The 25,519-nt window shown below is 39.7% G+C and overlaps 1 protein-coding gene and 1 pseudogene across 1 annotated transcript in view; one reads left to right on the top strand and one right to left on the bottom strand.

Moving 5' to 3' along the window:
• Positions 1–25,519, bottom strand: part of LOC118595674 (protein transport protein Sec23A-like) — a 52,796-nt gene that overhangs the window by 22,737 nt on the left and 4,540 nt on the right. Inside the window, 13 exon segments of the mRNA XM_036206399.1 lie at positions 351–457; positions 4,360–4,449; positions 5,557–5,637; positions 6,761–6,884; positions 9,761–9,876; positions 10,751–10,849; positions 10,851–10,910; positions 16,094–16,238; positions 17,161–17,240; positions 18,882–19,118; positions 21,745–21,831; positions 22,328–22,385; positions 24,247–24,492. Coding sequence (XP_036062292.1) covers positions 351–457; positions 4,360–4,449; positions 5,557–5,637; positions 6,761–6,884; positions 9,761–9,876; positions 10,751–10,849; positions 10,851–10,910; positions 16,094–16,238; positions 17,161–17,240; positions 18,882–19,118; positions 21,745–21,831; positions 22,328–22,385; positions 24,247–24,467 — 1,505 coding nt within the window. The 5' untranslated portion in view covers positions 24,468–24,492.
• LOC118595356 lies at positions 7,824–8,734 on the top strand (annotated as a pseudogene).

Genomic DNA, 25,519 nt, shown 5'->3' on the forward strand with positions numbered 1-25,519 from the left:
AGGACCCGAGTTCAATTCCCAGTACCCACATGGCAGCTCACACCTGTCTTATCTCCAGTTTCAGGGGACCCCGACACCCATGGCAAAAATACAAATGCACATAAATATATCAAAGAAAGTTCAGGTTTCTGTTAAAGTCATCATACTCAAGAAAAAAAGATTTAAAAACAAAACTTACAACTGACTATTCTACAAAATAAGCTAGGTTTGAAACAAATCACAAACTCTAAATCATACATGTTTATTTTCTAGTGATAAATGTTACCCAAATAAGACACCCAGATTGAGAGTATGACCTACAATAGCTTTAATACATAATTAAACTCTAATAAAATAAAAGAAACACTTACTTCCTAGCAATTGTGGTCACTCGGATACGTCTCTGCCCACTTGAGTGCTGATACTGGGTGACAAACTGGACTGCACCTCGTCCTCCTTGAGGAATTGGAGCATTATGCTGTATAAAAAAAAAAGAAGACGGGATTGAAGATTTAGCTCAGTGGTAGAGCACTTGCCTATCAAGCGCAAGGCCCTGGGTTCGATTCTCAGCTCCACAAAAAAATAAAAATATAAAAAATAAAGAAAAACAAAATCTAAAATCTACTACGGCCATGTCACAGTATCAAAAACTACATATTTTCTAGCACTAAAAAAAATTTCAGGGCAAGGAAAAGCCCAAGAGCTGGAGAGATGGCTCAGCAGTTAAACACACTGGCTGTTCTTCCAGAGGACCCAGGTTCAGTTTCCAGAACCCACATGGCAGCTCACAATCATCCATTACTCCAACTCTAGCCATCTAATGCTCTCTTCTGGACTCTCAGGCACCAGGCACACATGTGGTGTACATGCATACATTCAAGCAAATCATTCACACATATAAAATAAATATAAAATAAAGCCCAGTGTCAGATGCTGTGGTGGTCTGAATGAAGATGGTCCCCACAGGCTCATAGGGTGTGGCACTGTTGGGAGATGTGGCCTTGTTGGAGGAAGCATGCCACTGGAGATGGGCTTTGAGATTTCTGGAGATGATGGGCTTTGAGGTTTCTGGAGATGGGCTTTGAGGTTTCTGGAGATGGGCTTTGAGGTTTCTGGTGCTCAAGCTAGGCCCAGTGTCACTATCTCCTCCTGCTATCTGCTAATCCAGATGTAGAACTCTCAGCTACCTCTCCAGAACCATGTCTGCCTGCATGCCACCATGCTTCCCACCATGACAATAATGAACTGTAAGCTGCCCACAATTAAATGTTTTCCTTTATAAGAGTTGCCATAGTCATGGTGTCTGTTCACAGCAATAGAAACCCTAACTAAGACAGAAGTCTTCACTACAGAGCTCAATAAATATGTAAAGAACTGTCAGAACACAGTCCATGAACGAAGCTAAGTGAGAATTCTGAGACCTTGTGAGAAAACAAGACAGAAGTCTTGTAATCTCTGTTCCTCCTTAACTTGGGATGTTCCTGGAATGTGCTTTGGTGCCCTTCCCACATGTAGGGGATAATAGTGAATTCATTTAGATTATTCACTACAGCTGGCTATGATTTGTTTATACATCTCTAAGGAAAAACATGTTGTTGCCACGTGCAGCCTGTCCTTGTCATTGTACACTTTACTTAGAGTATAAACTGTCCGATGCTCTGAATAAAGTTGGCTATTGTATGAGACTTTAGTCGGCCTCGTTTTTAGCCCCCCACTCTCCCTGGTTCACAATGCTAACTACAGCAGCAACAAAGAACTAATACTAATCTTCTCAGAGTGGGATTCTTCCTATGGAGTGGTTCAACATATGCAAATGAATAAATGATATGATAGTACCATATCAATAAAATGAAAAACAAAAGGCATATGGCGTCACCTCAATAGATGCAGAAAAGGCATTTGGTAAAATTCAGCACTCTTTAATGAGAATGCTAAACACATTATATATAGAAGAATTCTACTTCAACATAACAAAAGGCCATGCATTGAAAAGGCCACAAATGGCATCACACCTTAGAGGGAAAATGAGCTTCTCTCTCGTGTCTAGAATAAAATAAGGATTCCTATTTTCACCAGTCACCAAACATTGTACTACAAAAAGTCCTAGCCACAAGATCAGGCAAGAGGAAGAAAACAGAGCATCAGAATTGGAACAGGAAGTCAAACTGTCACTAAAATAACACAACCTGTCTCTCACATAGATCTCTACACATTCACCTAAAAATATTAAAATCATGAAAAAAATACCCTGTTTTTAATGTTGGCAGAGGGAGGAGATGGAGATAAGACAACGATAAGAGTAAATACTGTGGGTTTTCCTGCGATGCCCCTGACCCCCGGCTCCTACAATCCCTCCTCCCTCTCCTCAGCAGGACTCCCAAGCATGGTCCAAAAGGCCCAGTGTTTGGCCATGGATCTCTGAATCTGCCTCCATCAGTCACTGCATGAAGGCTCTCCCATTACAACAGGGGTTGTCACCAATCCAATCACAGGGGATGGCCAGTTCAGGTTATGCATCTACAGCTGTCAGGAGTCTAAGCTGGGACCACCCTCGTAGCTGTGAGTTTCCCTTGCCTCAGGCTTCTGCCTGACCCCATTAAGCCCCCCTTTCCAGTCATGTCTCTCGGCATTCTTCCCCCTGCCAACCCCTCAACCTGATCCCTTAAGTTCCCATGCCCACCCGGCCCCAGTCCAAACAGGAGATCTCCTCTATTTCCCCTTCCCAGGGAGATCCATGTGTCCCCCACTCAGGCCCTCCTTGTTACCCAGCCTGTTTGGAAATCGCTAGCCTGGCTCATGGGAACTCACAGAGTCTGAAACAACAACCAGGGAGCTTTCATGGGACTGACCTAGGCCTTCCGCATATATATGACAGTTGAGTAACTTGGTCTACTTGTGGGACTCCTGGCAATGGAGGCAGGGGCTGTCCCTGGTGCTTTGACTGCCTCTTGGAAACCTGTTCCTCATATGCTGGATTGCCTTGCCCAGCCTGAATACAGGGGGAGGTGCTTAGTCTTAAGGCAGCTTGATATGCCATGGGAGGCCCGGCCCTTTCTTAGCAAATATGGAGGAGGAGTGGAAGAAGGGGGAGAGAGGAGAGAGGGGAAGAAGTGGAAGGAGAAGAGGGAGGAGAGGCTGCGTTAGGGATGTAAAATAAATTAATTTTTAGAAAAAGATTACAGTAAGCTGGCACAAGGAGGCAATAAATTTTATTTTGATTGGTGGGGGGGTGGTGAATACTGACTGGGAAGTGGTGGTGCATGCCTTTAGTCCCTGCAGTCAGGAGGCAGAGGCAGGCTGATCTCTGAGAGTTCGAGGCCAGCCTGGTCTACAAAGAGAGTTCCAGAACAGCCTGGGCTGTTACACAGAGAAACCCTATCTCAAAAAACAAAACAAAATAAAACAAAAAAATCAAAAAAAGTGAATACTACTTTTGCAGAGGACTCAAATTTCATTTCAGAACCCACATTAGATGACTTACAACCACCTGTAACTATCACAGCAGGGAATCTGATGTCTCTGGCTTCTATGGGCTCTTGTACACATAGGCACAAAACCCCACACATACACATAATTTTAAAATAATTTAAACAAAAAAAACCAGTCAAGTTGCGACATGCATATAATCTAGCACTTGAAAGGAGGAGGATCAGAAGAAGTTCAAAAGTTCTGGGTCATCATCACCTACACAGGGAATTCAAGGCAGCCTCCCTACATAAGACTCTATCTAAAAGAATCCACAACACTGTCATACACCTATACCAAACTCTCTGAAATGGAAATCTAGTGCTAAACATAGAGAGCTCAATGGTGGAACATCTACCTAGCCAGAGTAAAAACCTGGTTCAATCCCTAGCACTGATGAGGGAAGGAGAAAGGAAGGGAGGGAGGGAGGGGGGGGAGGGAGGGGGGGGATTTGGAGAGGAAGAGGAAATAATCCCATTTACAACAGTGAAAAAAATGCCTATTTTAAATCCAAACAAAGGTGAAAGAAATTAAATAAATGGAAAGCTATCTTTGTTCATTGACAGGAAAATCAGTATTGTTAAAATGTCCACACTGTCCCAATTCAATCTATAGATTTATTGCCAATCCATCAAACTACCAATGACACGGTTCACAGAACTAGAAAAATAAATCCTCCAATTCATATGAAAGATTCAGTTCTCAGTTTAGTGTTTGTTTACCTTTAGTATTAAAAAGCAGGCAATCAGCCAGACAGGGTGGAACATGCTTTTAACCCAGCACTTGGGAGGCAGAGACAGGCAGAGCACTAAGAATTTGAGGCCAGTCTAGTCTACATAGTGAGTTCCAGAGCCAGAGCTACATACTCTGTCTCAAATACCAAAAGCATGTTTTTTAAAATGTAAGTAGTCATACCTGATTAACAACTTCAAAATACAAGGCTAAGGTTGTAGTGGGACTGAGTCCACATATCTTCCACTGACAAGTCCCTCCTGTTCCAATCTCCTATAAAAAAAAAAAAGAAGACAGGGTGCTTGAAAGCTAAAGAACATTATTTATTAATTTATAGGAAGAAGAAAAGGAAGGAAAAGCCTCCAGTAAGAAAAAAAACACACAGCTTTCAGATTTATTCAATAAATCTTAAGAGCTTAAAAAAAATTTTTTTAAAGATTTATTTATTTATTATGTATACAATGTTCTGCCTGCACATACGTCTACAGGCCAGAAGAGGGCACCAGATCTCATTACAGATGGTTGTGAGCCACCATGTGGTTGCTGGGGATTGAACTCAGGACCTCTGGAAGAGCAGCCAGTGCTCTTAGCCTCTGAGCCATCTCTCCAGGCCAAGAGCTTAAAAATTTTAACACCATATCACAAACACATAATTACATACAATTAAGCATTTTACATGACAAAAGCGTTAAGATTATTAAATGGATTGCTAAGTAAATTAAAGGGATACAAGGATTTTTGAAGCATGCACTATTTAACAAGTGATTAACCAGAAACATTACCTTTCCACCCAACTTCCCTATCTGTATCAAGGGATCCTATACATAGGCATATATGACTAGATCCTCTGTATCAGAATTATAAGCATTCTAAATGCCAAGAAAATTCAGACACAGATCTTTACCACACAAACTACATATAAACTGATTTTTTGCTTTGTCATTTTTGAAAGCTAATTGTCTATCTTGTGCTGTCTTATCATCCTATCTACAACTACAGGACTGTAATTTTGGAATGCATTACAGTCTTTCAACAGGCAGAGAAAAAGAAAGGAGTTGAAACCTAAATCTCTCTGATTTGGTTGTTCTGTTGTTAATTATGATGACAAATGCCACTTAAAATTAATTTTGGCTTTCAGAAACCTGAAATTGTCCAGGTCATGAGAATGTATTCAAGAGCACACTAAGACAAGGAATAGCTTAGCCATACAGAACAGAGACCGGTGGCAGTGTATGTGAAAGGACAACCACACACGGAAGTGAACGACAGAAGCTCAACCACATACAACAGCTGAAAAGGAAAATCACAGGCTTCCATGACAGGCCTGTTTTTCTGCTAGCCTAGAAATTAACTGTGTTTTTTAGAACAAACGTTACTCACGTTTTCAGACACGCAGGGTCCTTTAGAGTTAAGAGACACACAGGGTCCAATAGCTCCTGAAATCTTTATTTCCCTTGAGGTCTGTAAATAAGAACATGGTACATTTGGTTTTCTCAAAGATAATGTCAGGGCTTCAAAGATGGCTGAGTGGATAAAGGTACTTACCACCAACCCCGACTACCTGAGTTTGAATCCCAGGAACCACGTGGAAGGACCAACTCCTCTAAGTTGCCCTTAGACCTCCATAAAAGCATCATAGCATGTGCATGTGCTCACATTCACACATTAATAAATATAATAAAAATTTTAATAAGTTCAGATGTTTATAAGTGTTATAAGCTTAGTCTCTCTCTCTCAAGATGAAGTTTCCCTAATAACAAAACCTCCACCTTACAGATCCAATCACATCTCCACAATTTCCTACCATCATGCTGATTACATGGTCAAAATATTTAATGAAAATCAAAATCAGGGTGTTTGCAATATAAATGTAATTAACACAAAGTCTTCCAAGTGTTTTAAGTCAATATTTGAATTTCATGATGGAATTTTACATACCACCAACACTAATCACAAAACTAAAGAATAATTTCCTCTCTAGTTAGTTCATTTCTGCCATTATAAAAACTAACATATAGGTGGACAGTGGTGGCACACTCCTTTAATCCCAGAAATGGGGAGGCAGAGGCAGGTGGATCTCTGAGTTCAAGGCCAGCCTGGTCTACAGAGCAAGTTCCAGGACAGCTAGGGCAACACAGAGAATCCTGGTTTCAAAAAACAAGACAAACAAATAAACAAACAAAAAAAACTAACATATAAATTTCCTATAAAAATAAATATAATGTGTAGTGCCAGGCCGAGTAGAACACACATGCATCACAGCACCTGGAAAACTGATGCAGGTGGGTCAGGAGTTATAAGACAAACTGATAAGACCTTACCTCTAAAAAATGAAAATATATATGCAATATATGTAACTTTACTTACATGACTCTTCTTTTCTAACCATTATTCAGAATGATCCCAGTCTCATGTACGTTTAATAACAATACCTTTTTCTGGGAAACAAAATCTCTAATCCATGGTCAAAAGTAACCATTATTTTTAAAGTACATCTGAATTTGACTAATGTTTTAAAGTTATCTTTAAGCCTACAAGGTTCTCACTTGATAACATATCACACATGTCAAGTTTGGACTCTCACCTTTATTTCTAACGTGCCACCAAAGCCCATTTTAAACTGTCCATGTATATCTTTGGTGAATACTCTTTGAAAAGTTTGCTTGAATAAGGAAGTGTTGAAAGAGTCACCCATTACCATGTATCCTCTGCACAAGAAAAAGGCAAACACAACATACACAACACAATTAAATGGGCTCATGTATTACCAGAAAAAAAAATTTACTTAGACTATGAAAAATAGTAAAGACATTTCCCAAAACAAATGTAATTAACCCCATTTCTATTAATAATCCATTTAAAATATAATTACATTTATTTATGTTATGTCTATGGGTATGCACACAACACAGTGTGGGTGTGACAGTCTGAGAAGAACTTCCAGGTACCAGTTCTCTCCTTCCACCATGTGGGTCCCAAGTATCCACCTCAGGGCCTCAGGCTTGCCATCAGAGCTTTCACCCACTGAGCCGTTAACTGGCCCAGATTTTCTCCTTTCACACGCATCATCTAAGATTATCCGTGTTGAAAAATACTTGATAATGCATCATGCATAAATGACTGCTCCTTTTCTTAGTATATATCCACAAAGGTTGTCTATACTTCTACTTCTCAAAGTGTGGTCCTCGGTCCAGCAACGTTAACACCAACAACAACCCCATCTCAAACATACTAAAGAGCACTGGTTATTTCACAAGAAACCCAAGGTTTTGTACAAGTTAATCCCCGAGAAGCTCTTGTCCATATCAGCTTTTTCCAACTCTCTCCTCCTGTTGTCTTTCTAACTCACTCTAGGTCAACTTTCCTTGTTTTTAGTAAGATTCTCAATGGCCTTGACAATGCTGAACTACGTGATCTCCACCCTGCATTATTTTGTATCTGTAATGTTTAGCACAGATGACCATGGCCTTTACCTTCTAGTATTTTTCCCCACTGAGCTCCTAGTTGTTTGCATTTCCCTAGGTATATGTCTAAGAGAATACTGAATAAAGCTGAAACCCTACTTCACTTTTCTCAGCAATAAAAAGAAACACTGGCTTTTTCCCCCTAGCACCACTGGGCCCGCAGGTCTGTGTGGAGCTGCAGTTGCGGGTTGCTGTTCCGCAGGATGGGGTTTGTGAAAGTTGTCAAGAATAAGGCCTACTTTAAGAGACACCAAGTGAGATTTAGAAGGCGAGAGGGTAAAACTGACTACTATGCTCGGAAACGATTGGTGATCCAAGACAAAAACAAGTACAACACACCCAAATACTGGACGGTAGTTCGTGTAACCAACAGAGACATCATCTGCCAGATTGCCTATGCCCGTATAGAAGGGGACATGATCATGTGCGCAGCATATGCACGCAAGCTGCCAAAGTTCGGTGTGAAAGTCGGCCTGACAAACAGTGCTGCAGCCTATTGCACTGGCCTGCTGCTGGCCCGCAGGCTTCTCAACAGGTTTGGTATGGACAAGATCTAAGAAGGCTAAGTGGAGATGACTGGAGATGAATACAATGTGGAAAGCATTGATGGTCAGCCTGGTGCCTTCACTTGCTATTTGGATGCAGGTCTTGCCCGAACTACAACTAGCAATAAAGTTTTTGGGGCCCTCAAGGGAGCTGTGGGTGGAGGCTTGTCTATTCCTCATAGTACCAAACGATTCCCTGGTTATGATTCTGAAAGCAAGGAGTTCAACACAGAAGTACACCGTAAGCACATCATGGGTCAAAATGTGGCAGACTACATGCACAACCTGATGGAGGAAGATGAAGATGCTTATAAGAAACAGTTCTGTCAGTACCTCAAGAACAATGTGACTCCAGACATGATAGAGGAGATGTATAAGAAAGCTCATGCTGCTATCCGAGAGAATCCAGTCTATGAGAAGAAGCCCAAGAGAGAAGTGAAGAAGAAGAGGTGGAACTGACCCAAAATGTCTCTTTCCCAGAAGAAAGATCGGGTTGCTCAAAAGAAGGCAAGCTTCCTCAGAGTTCAGGAAAGGGCTGCTGAGAGCTAAAGCAGTTTTCTATGAAGATATTTTTCATGAAGATAATAAACTTATTGACTAAGCAGCCAAAAAAAAAAAAGAAAAAAGAAAAAAAAAAAAGAAATACTGGCACATCGTAAATGTGCATAAACTTAAAATGCACGCTGAATAAAAGAAGCCCGTGGTGGGCTGGACAGATGGTTGAGTGGTCAAGAGCACTGGTTTCTCTTGCAGAAGATCCCAGTTCAGTTCCCAGCACCTACAAGGTGGCTCATAACCTCTGTAACTCCAGTTCCAGGGGATCCAACTCTCTGTTCTAACCTCCTAGGGCACCAGGCCTACATACAGCACACATACATACATAGGCACAACATTCATAAACATATTTTTTAAAGAAGCCAATGGGAAACACCACTTATTGCTCCACTTACATGAAACATTCGGAAAGGCGAGTAGTGTCGCCTAGGGCAAGAGGACGGGGTGAGAAAGGAGGGAAGAATGGAGGGTAACAAGTAACAGGCAGAGTCTGGCCAGGGTCAGACAACGCTCTACATTCAACCCCAGTAATGGCCATTAACTTGTGAACACACTAAAGCCTCATGGAACATCTTAAATGGATACATTTCATGATGTGCTGCTGTGGAATATTACTTTAACTAGGAAAGGTGTGTTACATTTGTTTATGCTCCAGAATATGACTTTCACTGTGTAAAGGTGTGTTACATTTGTTTTTGCTGCATTTGTTTAATTGTGAAAAGATGTATTGCTAGTGTGCCTTGCCGGCCTAAAAAGAGAACCGAATAGCCAAAAGCTAGGTAGAGAAAGGATAGGCAGGGCTGGCAGGAGAGAGAATAAATAGAGGAGAAATCTAGGCTCAGGAGAAGAGAGAAGAAGAAGGAGAGAACAAGGGGAAAGGAGAGACACACAACCAGCCGAGGCCAGCCAGGCAGGCAGCTGCCAGACAGACAGACACAGAAGAAGCAGGAAAAGTGTCGTTTCCCACGCTGTCAGTGTGGTTCCCACTGTAAGTAGTCGTTATAGATATGACATACGTACCCCGTAAGGTTAGGGCAGCACTTCATCTCCAGGAGACCCGTCTGATCTAGTGCACATGCGTAGATATCAATAACATGCCCAGTCGTAGCAGCTCGATTAGCCAGTGCTTCAAAATGCTACGGAAGATTTTAATAAAATCAAATATATAACTTGACTGTCCCAGAAATCTTTATCCTATTAACAGATAAAGTAATTTAAGAGTAAAAGAATATCTCATAATTTACAGATCATCTTGTCTCATTTAATTTCCTACAGTTTCATAAAAATGATTAAATTACTTCTAAAAGTCTGACTTCCAGCTAGACATGTGGCAGATGACAGAAATTCCATCACTGAGGAGGCTCCAAAAGAAGCATTATGTATTGCATTATATAGAAAGATTCTGTCCCGAATAAATAAATGAATAAGTAAAGTCTAATATTTTAAAATTCTTAGACTTAAAAACCATTATTTTTAGATATGTTCCTAAGTGAAACAAAACTAAAGAGAGGTATATATTCTCTTCTTCAACACAAACACAAAAATAAAACCCAAGAGAACACAAAACTCTTTTTCCTAGCTAAATCCACAGGCAAGTAACATATACATCTGAAAAGAGAAAAAAAAAAAAAAAGAAGATAAGCCAATCTAAAGCATTTTTTTTGCAGCTTTAACAAAAAAATAAAATTTCTGAGCTCAAATGAGAAACTCATTAGCAGATAAAAGCACTCACAGTGTCAAAAATATGACATCAATTATTGTCAAAAATATAACAATGACTACCACAAACTATCAACCAGTACAGCAAAATTAAAGTAAAAGTCTGAATTGAAAATAGCAACAATAACAATAATAATAATAATAATAATAATAATAATGGCATCAACAAGCAGAAACAATACAAAGATTCAAGAATCACCATTAGTGAAATATACCTTTGCAAACCACCCCATAAAATGTAAAGTTACAAAAATAGAAAACAATCACAAGAAAACACTGAATAAAAATTACCTTAGTTCCCTTTTTAACATATTTGGCATTATCCTTTTCAATGTCATGCCAGGATCTTATTGGAGTCTTTAATTCATCTCCAACCACCATTCCAGGTCCCCTGGGTAGCAGGACCACCAATGAACATCATGATCCGAGCACCCGTGTTGGGGAAAGTACACTATTGGGGGAAAAGAACTCGTTCAAAACATGTGAAGGATAACCAAAAGCAGGTATATACACTCCTGTCTCAAATAAATAAATTCCCAGCACCACATGGCAGCTCACAACTCCAGAGTATATGGCACCCTCTTCTGTCTTCCAGGGGCTCCTGCATACACAAGGTACATATGAACTCTCCCTCCCTCCCTCCCAACCCCCTTTACACACACACACACACACACACACACACACACACACACACATACACACACACTTCATTAAAAAGACATCCTTCTCCAGGGTCTAACCAGGAAGTGTAGTCTTCAACCCCATCAAGGAAACTCCTCTTGCAGCAGAGACCATTACAGAAAACCACAAAGGATCAAAATGCAGAGTGGTAGAGTCAGTCCCAACTGATACATCTCCAACATGGCTCCTGCACCTGAGGCTCAGGAATCATAGTGGAGGAGGGAGAAGAAAGATTTAATGAGCCAGAGGAACAGGAAGTTTGCTGTAAGATTGTGTCTCCTGTTGTGTGGCTTGGTCTGTTTGAGGCACCCCTGGCAGTGGGACCAGATCTATCCCTGGTGCATGATCTGGCTTTCTGGATCCCATTCCCTATGGTGGGACACCATGCTCAGTCTTGATGCAGGGGGGAGGGGATTGGACCAGCCTCAATTGAATGTACTAGGTAGGCTTTGCTGACTTCCCATGGGAGGCCTTACTCTTTTGGAGGAGGGGATTGGGGCGTGAGTTGAGAGGGGTGTGAGTCGAGGCGGAGGAGTGAGAGGAGGGATGATACGGAAGAACACACCGATTGGTTATCCAATAACCAATGGTCAGCTCAGAAAACATACATAACAAGTAAAAAAATAGGCTTGAATTTGGAAGAAACTAGGGGGCATATGGGAGGGTTTGAAAAGAGAAGAGGAAGGAAAGGGAAATGGTGTAATTATACTATAATTTTTAAAAAATTAAAAAATTGGGGGCTGGACAAATGGCTCAGTGGTTAAGAGCACTGACTGCACTTCCAGAGGACCTGGGTTCAATTCCCAGCACCCACATGGCAGCTCACAACTGTCTGTAACTCCAGGATCTACCACCCTCACACAGACATACAAACAAGCAAAAACACCAATAAAATTTTTTAAAAATTATTTAAAGCCAGGTGGTGGTGGCACACGCCTTTAATTCCAGCGCTTGGGAAGCAGAGACAGGTGGTTCTCTGTGAGTTTGAGGACAGCCTGGTCTATACAGTGAGTTCCAGGAGAGCCAGGGCTACAAAGAGAAACCCTGTCTCAAAAACTGCCTGTCCCCCTCCACCAAAATAAATAAATAAATAAACTTTTATTCTACAAAATTAGGAAATCGAAAAGAAACGGATGAATTTCTAGATGCATATAATGTAAGTCAAGATGAAATGCAGTAATCAATTTGTGATGTTTTCAATTAGAAATGACCCCACAGACTCAGGCATTTGAATACTTTCTCTGAACCTAGTACTGATGTATGAGGAGGCTACATGGAGTTGCAGTGGTTAAAGAAATGTATCTTTAGAAGCTCAAAAACTAGTTCCATGGCCAGTTCACTCTCTCTGCTTGTGACTGAATATGTGATCTCTCAGTTTCCTGCTCTGGCTGCCTGCTGCCATTCCTCCCCAGCCATTATGGACTCTCTCTCTCTCTCTGGAATAATAAGATAAAATAAAGAAAGACAGACAGACAGACAGACAGACATGGGCTGTGCCGGCTAGTTTTTATGTCAACTTGAAACAAGCTACTGATGACTCATTTGAGAACTGCCTCCCTAAGATCTGGCTATAGACAAGCCTGCAGAAAATTTTCTTAATTAGTGATTGATGTAGAAGGGAACAGCCCACTCACTGTAGGTCGGGGCACCCCTGGGCTGGTGGTCCTGGGTTCTATAAGAAAGCAGGCTGACACAAAGATACATGTTCAACTATGTTCAAAGCAGCATTATTGATAATAGCCAGAACCTGGAAACAACCTAGCAGGGAAAACTCTAGGATGCCTGTGGCTTATAATAAGTTTTGGTTTTGCCCAATCACTGGGCAAGCTTTGGTGAAACATTTCACTATGAAGATAAAAATTTGTACCGTATCAAGCTGATGAAAGAATATACTGGCTGTACTTTCAGGAGGGGAGGCTAAAATCTTTTTAGATTATGGATTAGCCTATAGATATATGTCTGCCATTAATCAAACAGTGAAGGGGAAGATGAAGAGGAATCTCACTTTGCTGTAGATATCTCTCTGTATAAATAAAATGCTGATTGGCCAGAAGCCAGGCAGGAAGTATAGGTGGGACAAGCAGAGGAGAGAATTCTGGGAACAGTAAGGATGGGTAAAAGAAATGATGCCAGCTGCCACCATGACAAGCGACATGTAAAGATACCGGTAAGCCCCAAGCCATGTGGCAACTTATAGGTTAATAGAAATGGGTTAATTTAAGATATAAGAACAGTTAGCTAGAAGCCTGCCACAGCCATATAGTTTATAAGTAATATAAGTCTCTGTATGTTTACTTGGTTGGGTCTGAGTGGCTGTGGGACTGTCGGGTGAGAGAGATTCGGCCTGACCGTGGGCCAGGCAGGACTGGAGAAGTCTAGCTACATCACTTACACAATTTAAATAAAACATAGCTCTCTGAACAGATGAATATAGTTTTCTTCTGTATATCAGAATCTAATCAATATTTATATGTATAATTCAGCAATTATTTGGGATAAAAGAGCTTATTGAGAAATGTTATCATTTTTACTATTTTCTAAAGAAAAAATATTTTCCAGTTTCAAATAACCTTGGACTTTTGAATTATAACCTGTTTTTATGTGCAAGCTATCTGTGTATTATTTCTCCTACAATTGTACATAAAATGTTTTCAGATTCAAAAAAAAGAGCAAATACTATAGAATTGTATTACATGAAATATATTGAACATACAAGTTCATAGAGACAGAAAGATCAGATGTTATCTCAAGACAGAGAAGAAAGGAATATAGAGCAATGATTTCCTAACTACAGAGTTTCTGTTTTGTGTGATGGAAAAGCCCCCAAAATGGACAGTAGTTATCAGGACATAATATATCATGAATGTAATAAATCAATACAATTAATGTAATTAATGAATATCATAAATATAGTTATTGAATAAATACTGTATATGTAATCAATGAATATCATAAATGTAATTAATATCATGAGTGTAATTAATGATTATCATGAGTGTAATTAATATCTTCAATGTAATTCATACCACTGAATTGTGAAGTTAAAAATTGTTACAATTGCAATTATATTCATTTAAAAAATAAGGTGGAATATAATCACCATACGTTATATGTGTGTATGAAATTGAAGACAGTGATGTTCTAAAATAGAAAGTGGTGATGGTGTCATGGGCCTAAGAGGATGCTGGACTAAAGTTTATCAAATTGTGCAAACAGGCAAATTGTATACAATGTGAATTATCAGTCAATAAAGATTTTATAAAACATTTAAAAAAAAAAAAAAGCAAGCAGGCTGAGCAAGCCATGAAGAGCAAGACAGTAAGCAACACCCCTCCATGGCCTCTGCATCAGCTCCTGCCTCCAGGTTGCTGCCATGCTTGAGTTCCTGCCCTCACTGCTTTTGATAATGAACTGTTACATGTAACTGTGAGTGAAATAAACCCTTTCCTCCTCAAGTTGCTCTTGTTCATGGTGTTTCACTACAGCAATAATAACCCTAACTAGGATAGTTGTGCACATCTTTAATACCAGAACTCAGAAGCCAGAGGCACGCAGATCTCTGTGACATACTTTTCCAGGCCAACCAGCACAAAACTGTGAAACTTGTCTCAAAAAAAAGGAAGGCAGGAAGGAGGAAAACTAATCAATATAATCTAAGAAAGTGCTCCAGGAATAAATCACATGGACCCAACAGGTACTAGAACAAATTAACTACAACAACCATCCTACTAATAGATCTCAAGACTAAAGACAGATTGATTACAAGTTGAACACCACCAGCCAGCGATGCAGTCAATCTCGCCTCTGTAGTGAAGCTTCCACAACCAATCATGGGGTGCAGGGGCACTGGAGAGATGGCTCAGTGATAAAAACACTTGTTGTTCTTGCAGAACACCCACACTTGGTTCTCAGCACCCACCCTGCAGTTCACAATCAACTGGAACTCCATTCCAGAGGAACCAATGCCTTCTTGTGGCCTCCATGGGCAACCAGGCATGCACAGAGTGTATAGATATACATGCAGGCCAAACACTCATATACTAAATAAAAACAAATAAATCTTAAAAGAAAATCAAGGTGGAGAGATGGATTACCAGAAGAACCAAGTTTGATTCCAGCATCTATGTCAGGTTGCTCACAAAGACCCATAACTCCAGCTCTGCCTCTGACCTCTGAGTGCACTTACACTCAGATGCACACACTCATGCACACAGACACACACACATAATTTAAAATAATAAAAATAAATCCCTTTTTAAAAATCATACGGACTGGATTTGGAGTTTCTGGATGGCTGAATCCATGCTGCTTTCTAGTGTGTGGTGTATAGAGGGGACATGCCCTTTCAATGATGCAACTATATGCATTTCTTCTATCAGGTTGTGTCTTTTGTAACACTCTTTATGAGTAATAAATAAGTAAAGGGTTTCCCATAAGTTCTGAGCCAGCCACTGTAGCAAATTAATCAAACCTGAGGAGCTACCCAACTTATAGCTAGAAGTACAAGTAACAACCTACTACTTTAGCTGGAATTTGAAGTGAATAGCCTGTTCATGGAAACGAGACCTTAATCTGTGAGAACTAATGCTACTTCTACTAAACAGTGTCAGAACTGATTGCTACATGAGAGAAGAGAAGAGCCACACATGGTGGTGCACAGCGATAGTCCTACATTTAGAAGTCTAAGATCGGAGGGCTGCCATTAGTTCAGGTTCAGCACTAACTGTATTATTTAGTGAGACAGAAAAAAGAAGGAGAAAGATGAAAATGGAGGAAGGAAGAAAAAGATAAAAAGAAATAAGAAAGGAAGAAAGAAGAATAGACCCTTACACCAACCACCACCATGGTGTTTGGCTCACATCTTTACTAGTCCACATGTGCACACACACACTCATGTGCACGCACACACACAAGGACTCTTACATTTCAAAACCAAATTTTTATCACTACTACCTCAAGTAGTCCTACAGCTATAGAAAGAGCCACTCCTGAGGAACGCAAAGGTCTCTTCCCCTGTGGTACAGGCCAAGGGTCTCGCTGAAGTTCTCCCAAAAGATCTGTGAGATTCATGTCTATTTTCTGTACTGGCTGCAAGAATCTGCAAAACAGGAGTAAACCAAAAGCCATTTACAAATGTGATATTGCAAGAACTTTTCTTAAAAACAGAAAAAACTATTTGATACACAGTAGACCAACAGTTCACAATCTTCTGTATGCAGCAGAATGCACTGGAGTATTTCTTTGGAAGCAGCTTGCTATTGGAGATGTAGCTCAGTCAGTAGAGGACTTATCTAGCAGGTATGAGAGCCTAGGCTAAATCCCAAGCAACACACACACACAAATACATGCTCCAAGTGGTGGGGAAAGGAGAGGAGACAGGAAGAGAAGGAGGCAAGAGGAGAAGGGAGAGAGAAATGAGTCAGGCATGGTAGTACACGCCTATAATCCCAGCACTAAGAAGGTGGAGGTGGGAGAATCAAGAGATCAAGGTCACCAAACCAAGTCTATGTCCAACCTGGCTATAGGAGACTGTCTCCCCAGAAAGAAAGGGAGATGGCTATTACTGGGCCCCATACTATAGTCTGTTTATCACTCCAGTCATACTACCAACCAAGAAATCAATATAATTGTTACCAATTTCTTTTAAAGTTTTAAGGTTATCAACATAATTAGAAGATACATCAATACATCAATGAATTTTTATAACACCTCTGGTCAGAAGGTTAAAGAAAAAGCTACCCATAAAGACAAAATTAAAAGCTTTTGAGGCCCTATTTTTGTATAGCCACCCTCAAACCACATAAAGGTTTAAAAAAAGAAACATATTAAAACTAAATTCCTAACATCATAATGATAAAAAAGAAACTGCCTGAAAAAACTTTAGTATATTTTTCACAACTATGTACTACCACAATCTATTTATATCCCTAACATTACTAAATATTATACCATCACCTAATGCCCTTGTTCAAGTTGAGGGCATGATATGTATACAGAGTTCTGTTTGCCGTATTAATTACCTATTGGAAGGAGGTGGCTGCTGGACCTGAGGCCCACGTGTGGCTTGAGTAACAGGTACTTTAGAGAGCGCCAGCATTTCCTGGAAAGAGACGATTTCAGTGAGATCACAATATTTGTCAACTTCTTAAGATGTTCAAGGTGCTCTGCTACACAAAATGAGCATAAGGTCTCTTTCCCCAGAAAGCAAACAGTCTGACTGTGGAAACTGAGCTCTCTCAGTAGCAATTCACCAGGAGAGAGCAAATACAAGGTCTGATGGAGTAAAAAGGATGCTAATTTACAAGTACTTCTTATCTAATGCAGTCAAACTGCATTAATGATTAACTTAAATGTCTTTCCTCCTAGCTTATATGCATTCATCCTTTTCAGCAACTGTCACCTTAAACACCTACTCTGTAGCAGGAATACAGTGGTTTAAAAAAATACTCTCTGCTCACATGGTAGTTAAAATCTAGAAGAAAGGAACGAAGTTATCTAATAAAGCAGTGTAAAATCATAACTGCAGCATTATGAAGCAGTACATCAAGGACTGGAGAGATGGCTCAGCAGTAAGAGGCTTGCAGCTCTTGCAGAAGACCAGGGTTTGATCCAGCACCTATATCAGGTGGCCCACACATCAGCCTACCAGCTGTTATCAGCCTCTAACTCTAGGAAATCCAGTGCCTTCTTCTAACTCTGCAAGCACCTGCACTCATGTGCCTATACACACATACACACACACACACACACACACACACACACACACACACACACACACACACTTTCTTGAAATAAAAAAGTCTTTTTTTAGCCGGGCAGTGGTGGCATATGCCTTTAATCCTAGCACTTGGAAAGCAGAGGCAGATGGATCTCTGAGAGTTTGAGGCCAGGACGGTCTACAGAGCAAGTTCCAAGACAGGCTTCAAAACTACACAGAGAACCTTGTCTCAAAAAGCAATAAACAACAAATAAAGTCTGGGTGTAGTGGTACAAACTTGTAATCCACTACTTGAGTGATAGAGACCGGTAGATGGATACCTGAGCCTTAATGGCCACCCAGCCTCACCTAATCATCAAGCTCCAGGCCAATGAGAGAGCCTATCTCAAAAATAGAGTAGAGTGTGCCTGATGAATAACAATGCCTTAGGTTGTCCTAAGGCCTACACACACACACACACACACACACACACACACACACCTACACATACAGAGTCACTAACTAAACAATGCACACAGTGAAATCCTAATTAAGAGCATACACTGAAATTCTAATAAAGCCATTACAGAAATGAAACAGGTTACATATGTGGTCATTAAGAGATACCAAAGACACACTATGAAAAGTAGAAAGTCTTCAATTCATATGACAGCGAAATTACACAAGAAACAAAACTGATGTTAATACTAAAGTTAAAGCCTTGTCATAATGCAATTATAACGAAGTGAATTCATCATGGTTTTTTAATAATACATGCATCTAGGGTCTGTAGAGATGGCTCAGTGGTTGAGAGCACTGACTGCTCTTCCAGAGAACCTGGGTTCATTTCCCAGCAACCACATGGCACCTAACAATTGTCTGTAACTCCAAGGTCTGAAACCTTACACAGACATACATACAGGCAAAACACCAATGTACATAAAATAAGAATAAATTATTTAAAAAAATACATACATCTAGAAAGTATTTATTAACATACATAATCCACAAAAGAATAAGTTGAGCACTCCCATTCTTACCCACCTGCAGTTGTTTGGCAGATAAATCCTTTGTTCCCCTGAAGACATAGCTTTTTGAAATGCCTTCACATCCAAGTTCATGAACCTGGACCATTCTCCCAAAAGTAATAAGTCCAACCAAAGCTGTAGGTGGCAAAAGACTCAATGACATCTGCATGGATTCCTTTAGAGCTTGTAAATCTTCATCTTCTATACAAGTATCAACCACATAGAGAAATATCAAAGGCATCTGAGGGCCGCGCTTGAAAAAAATGCAGTAAGAAAAGGACTTATAAAGGTATTAGCATTCTATAACAATATTCAAGATAGTCAACCAAGAACTAATGAAAACTGAAAACAGTGAAATACTAATATGTGCATGCAGTGCAATTCTAATAAACCCATTATAGAAATGAAACAGGTTATATCCATGGTCCTGGAGAGAGCAAAGACAGCACTGAGTGAAAAAGGAAGTGTAAAGAAAGGGATGACAGGGTGACATTGCAGGTAAAAGCCCTTGTGGCACAAGTCTGAGGACCTGAGACCATCCCCAAAACCCACAGTGGAAGGAGATACTGACTTTGGAAAACTCTCTTCTGACCTCCAAACACACACACACACACACACACACACACACACACACACACACACACACACACATAGTGGGCGAGGGAGGCTTTGGTTTTCTATTTAATTACATGAATTTAATTTCTTGTAAGCATTTATTACTTTTCAAACTGAGTGTAGTAATGCACATCTGTGACCCCAGCTCAGGACCACCAAGAGTTGAAGGCCATCTTCATCTACATAGGAAACATGACATACATGAGACTCTGTAGCAAATAACTTAATAATTTTAATGTATTTCAAATAGTAATTTAACAACTACAACGTTCAGGCCAGGTACGGGAACACCTATGGCCTCAGCTATTGGGATGATTTCACTTAGAACAACAAAATCAAGATTAACCTGGATGGAAAACAGAGTGGTGTGCCAGATAAAAAAAATACATAAGTCGGGTGGTGGCAGGGCATGCCTTTAATCCCAGCACTCGGGAGGCAGAGCCAGGCAGATCTCTGTGAGTTCGAGGCCAGCCTGGACTACAGAGTGAATTCCAGGAAAGGGACCAAAGCTACACAGAAAAGCCTGTCTCGAGAAACCAAAATAAATAAATAAATGATGTAACTCTTTTTTTAAATCATAAACCATGTACCAAGTTTTTGGTCAAAACTATATAAAATAAGTTGAATAGCATTCTACTATGAGTAAAATAGCACACTAGTAATATGTGTATTTCTACTTGAGTGAATTTCCGTAAGTATAGTCATTTTTCTGTTTGTTTATTTGGGTTTATTTCACTCTTTTGTTTTGTTTGTGTAGTTTTGGAGTGTGTCCTGGAACTCACTTTGCAGACCAGGCTGGCCTCAAACTCACAGAGATCCACCTGCCTCTGCCTCCCAAGTGCTGGGATTAAAGGCATGCACCATCAACGCCTGGCTAGTTAAATGATTTTTTGTTTTTGTTTTTAAAGCAATATTTATTGATTTTTATTTCATTAGGATGAAAGCAGCAATCTTCATCAGAAAATAAACACCATCTCCATCCTACCCCCAAGAGATAATTTTGGTTATTGCCTTTCTTTTTTTGATAAGGAAAAATCACATTGTTCACTCATATTTTTACTATTTATTTTCTCAATTTGATTTAATTTACTTATATTTTATACTCATACATAAATATAGAAATATGATTACTGGATATTTCATAGTGGTCCTTTGTAATTTCTTTTTGCTTGACCCCTAACTCACACTATCCCTCCATTTACTAAACCAATACATATCTTTCTCCATGTGGCTTTTAGAAGGTTTTGTGAATTGTTTTTATTCTTTAATACGTGTTAAAAAATAGTAATAATGAAGGGCTGGAGAGATGGCTGAGTGGTTGAGAGTGCTGCCTGCTCTTCCAGAGGTCCTGAGTTCAATTCCCAGCAACCACATGGCGGCTCACAACTGTAACTACAGTTCTAGGGGACCCAACACCCTTACACAGACCTACATGCAAGCAAAACACGTAAAATAAAAAGAAAAATTATTTACAATAATGAGATAATGTTTATAAAATAATTACCTAAGCCTGGGATGACTTTTCAGAAAATCAAAACCTAGCCAGGTTTGACAAATGTAGTAGTAACCAGTTCTAGTGACCCACAATTCTGTTCCTGTACCACATTCAGGTATTTTTTATTGGTCAACTATAATGGTGCATACCTTTAATACCTGCACTGGAGAGGCAGACAGAGGCAGTCTGCTCTACACAGGGAGCTGCAGGTCAGCAAGGGCTTTAGAGACAGACGCTGTCTCAAAAATATATTTATACTTTTAAATTTCCACACCTTTTTTGATTTCTGTTGTTTTGAGATATGTCTCATAAAGTCCAGGTGGACCTCGAACTCATAGACCAAGATGACCTTGAACCCCTGATCCTTCTGCTTCCATAAGCAAAGTTCTGTGATTACAGGCATGACGTAACCTGTCCAGCTCTCCACAATAAAATCCATAAGCACCAAAGGTATGATCATTCATAAACTCCAGGACAGCAGAATATAGTATTCTATTAAGCAAGTATATGTCAAGAGACCTCCAATTATAAAATGAAGCTGAAAGTTTCCTGCTTACTGATCAAATCATACCATCCTACCCAGTATCTGACTAATCATCAAATAATTCAGAAATTACCTTCATCAAATTGACCTTAATGTTTCTTAACTGTGAAATGCTCAATTCGATATATTGTCTGCCCCTTAACATGATGTCCATTTTCATGATTATTCTGACATAAGCCCTTGTTTACTTATAGCTTTCTTAAATACCTACTCTTATGTTCTTACCAGAACTACATATTCAATGCTTGAAAACTGGGGTAAAAGTTCAGCAGGCTGATTCAGTTCAGATATCCCAGCATATGTAGGTGGAAACTGCAAACAGGAAAAAAAAAAAAAAAAAGTTACCAAATAATTGCCAGAAATAAAGTTTTAAACTCAAAATTGTTTCCTCATCATTTAAATTTCTGTCTGCATTTGTTGTTGTTGTTGTTGTTTGTTTTTGAGACAGGGTCTTCTATGCAGCCCCAGCTGTCCTGGAACTTACTGTGTAGACCAGGCTGGTCTCATTTAACTATTAAAAAGGAATTTCAGGCTGGTGAGATGACTTAGTGGCTAAGTGCTCTTGCTTCTAACCCTGACTACCTGAGTTTGACCCCTGGAGTCCATATGGTATAAGGACAGAACTAAATCCCTCAAGTTTCCTCTGACCTACCCATGCTCAGCATTGTACATGAACACCCACCCACACACACCCCATGCATGGAATGAAAAGAAAGATTGTTTTGTTCTGACTGTTTTATCCTTTTTACATGAGCATTCCCCTATATGACCAGCACTACAGCATTAGCATCTGTAATGATGTCCTTACCTGATTCCTTTGGTAACAAAAGTTGCAAGCCCAGAGTTTTGCTCGATAATCCACTTGACTGTTTTAAGAAAAAAACAGATGTTAGGCAATGTTTCAGTTCAAATTTACAAGGACCTTAATTTAAATAAAATTAATTTCATTCAAAAACATGGAGCAAAATTGATGATCAAATGATTTGCTTTTTATTCCTACCCAGGACCTCATACATTAGACAAACATATACCACTAAACTAAATTGTACCCCTGTTTTGTTTTGAGACAAATCTTCCCAAAACATCCAGGCTGACCTAGAACCCACAACCCCTCAAGTCTTTAGAATTATAGGCTTCTACTAACACACACAGCTGAAAATACTACTTAAGTAGCAATAATAAAGATTAAAAGGCCAGCAAGATGGCTCACTTGGTCAAAGTGCTTGCCAAGAAAGCCTAACAACCTCAGTTCAATATCCAGAGCCATGGTAGAAGGAGAGAACTAAAAAAGTTGTCCTTTGACTTCCATACAATACACCACACATGCATGCACACAAACACATACACATGTGCACACAAACACAAATTATTTGTTTTATTACACAAATAAGAAAAAAGTGATATTTCTAGAGAATATGTTTGGAACACCTACTTTAAAGCAGAGTCTTCTATTTGAAGCCCACTATCTATGATGGGATATCTCCCACAGCCTTGAGGCAGAGGGAGGGGCTTGAACCATGGGAGGCCTTATCTTCTTGTAGGAGGAAATAGGGGATAGGCTGAGAGAAGAAGGCTGGAGGGACAGGAGGAAGGAAGAGGAGGATCTTTGATTGGTATGTAAAATGAATAAAAAATTCTTAATTAAAAAAAAGAATTGAATAAAGCAGAGCCTTCCTGGATACACACAGTAGTATATTCTTGCAATCCCAACACTTGGGAGGCAGGTGCAGGACTGCATGCACCACGTTCGGGGCTAGTCTAGCCACATAACAAGTTCCAGGCCTGCTGGAGCTACACAGCGAGACTGTCTCACAAAACACAAATCAACAACAACAACAACAAAGATAATAACAAAGAAAACCAAAGGAGATCCTTCAAACTTGAAGAGCAGCCTGAAGGAAAGGAAGCCAATGACAGGAGAACCAGAGGCAGAATGCTATATGAAGAATTAACAAACACTTGCAAAGCGCCAGGCTGTAAGTTTAGTTGATGTGCTCAAGGCTCAGACAGAGAAAAGATGTGAAGATGTGACATTGATAGGAAAGACTGGGTAAGCCTATAATCCCAGCATCAGCAAACACCAAGTAAAAGTCAGAGAATCCACAGTGCTCTGGATGTAGAACTGACTGCATTCGCTAACCAACTAGATGGGAGAAAAGACAGAAGAAAGAGAAATTTTAAAAATATTTCCTGAGATCTTGCTTTAGGAATACCAGCACCTTTTGAATATCACACCAACTCATTTATGACTTTTCCAAGTCATAAGATGGGTTTATACACAGCCAGTACTATTAATAGGCTATAATACTTTTTATGATGATATTTGTATCTGGTCTCTTCACTTTACTAATTCATTATAACTAGAATACTAAAATCTAAGCTCTTGGGATTTCTTTGACTACAACTATAAATAGAAAAAGCAGAATTCTTTACATAAATGATAAAAAACAATCTATTTTCCTTTTCTTTTTGTTGAGATGATCTCATGTAGCCCAGCTTGGCTTTGAATTTGCTATGTAGCTGAAAATAATCTTGAACTTCTGATTGCCCTGCCTCCACTGTCTGAGTGCTGAGATCTCAGGTGAGTGCTGGTTTATGTGAAGCAGGGGACTAAACCCAGGATTTTGTGTGTGCTAGGTAAGTACCACCTGAGCTAACCCCTCAGCACAAAATACAGTTCTGAGCTATATTACCACAGTACTTCTTCCTTCCATGTATTTTGATTACCATAAAGGATTCAAAACTGCTCGGCAAGTCGTCCTGCTGCACAGGACAGGCTCATATTGAATGGGTGGTAAGTCGGGCCTCTCCTTTAGAGGTGTAAAGAGGGCTGCCACCGGAACAACCATCCTCGTAGCTTCCAGCCGACTAGATGGCCAAACATTCCAACTGAACCGGACCCCATCTCGTTCTTCATTTTGTTGGATGAATTCCAAATAGGTTGTCATTGTAGTGCTTGATTCTTATTTTTGTCTGAAACATAAGTTAAAAGATATTTAAAAATCTAGAAGCATCATAAGAAACTTAAAATGTTTTTCTACCTTCAGCAAAATTAACACATTAAAAATTATGACCAAACAAAAACATAACAACTCCACTCATAATCCATAATGGCTCTACAAGGCCTAATGCTCATGAGGCTCAGTAAGAAGTAGTGATTTTAGCTAACTTAATTCACTCTTTTAAATCTATTGACAAGGTAAGACGGCTCAGTGAGGCACTTGCTACCAAGTCTGAAGATCAAATGTGAACCCTGGTACAACATGGTACAAAGAGAGAACCAAGTTGTTCTCTGACCTTTCCAAATGTGTGCTGTGCACATGCATGCACCATGCACACACCAACCACATGCACTTTGTCACACACAAAAGAAACAAATATAGGGGCTGGAGAGATGGCTCAGAGGTTAAGAGCACTGGCTGCTCTTCCAGAGGTCCTGAGTTCAATTCCCAGAACCCACGTGGTGGCTCACAACCATCTATAATGAGATCTGGTGTTCTCTTCTGGTGTGCAGACATACATGTAAACAAAACACTGTATAAATAGTAATAACTAAATCTTTAAAAAAAGAAACAAATATAATAAAATATTAAACATTAAATACTAGGACCAATATATAATGAGTGCCCTTATTATTTATTTAAATGTGTATACAAGGGAAAGGACAAAAAGGGAGTAGGAGCCTAGACATTATGATTCCAATCATCAACTTTGTAAGTTATATAATTCTAATAAACATACAAAATCATAAAATTCTAAAATATACATGGTTTTTAATTCAAAAAGGACAAGCTCTCATCTGACTTTCTAGAAGAGAGCATTTAATAGTATTTCTGCTGACAAGAAAACTTATCCTGAAACTAGGTAGAGAATAGCAGAGGCATGACCAAGTGCCTGTTAAGTGGTATCCCCAGGATTTACACATCACAGTGCCTCTGGTAGAAACTGAATCCTAACTTGTGAAAGCATGTTCAGATATAAAATGTCAACGAATATTTTA

This window comes from Onychomys torridus, chromosome 14 (assembly GCF_903995425.1).
Source record: "Onychomys torridus chromosome 14, mOncTor1.1, whole genome shotgun sequence".
Classification (NCBI taxonomy): Eukaryota; Metazoa; Chordata; class Mammalia; order Rodentia; family Cricetidae; genus Onychomys; species Onychomys torridus.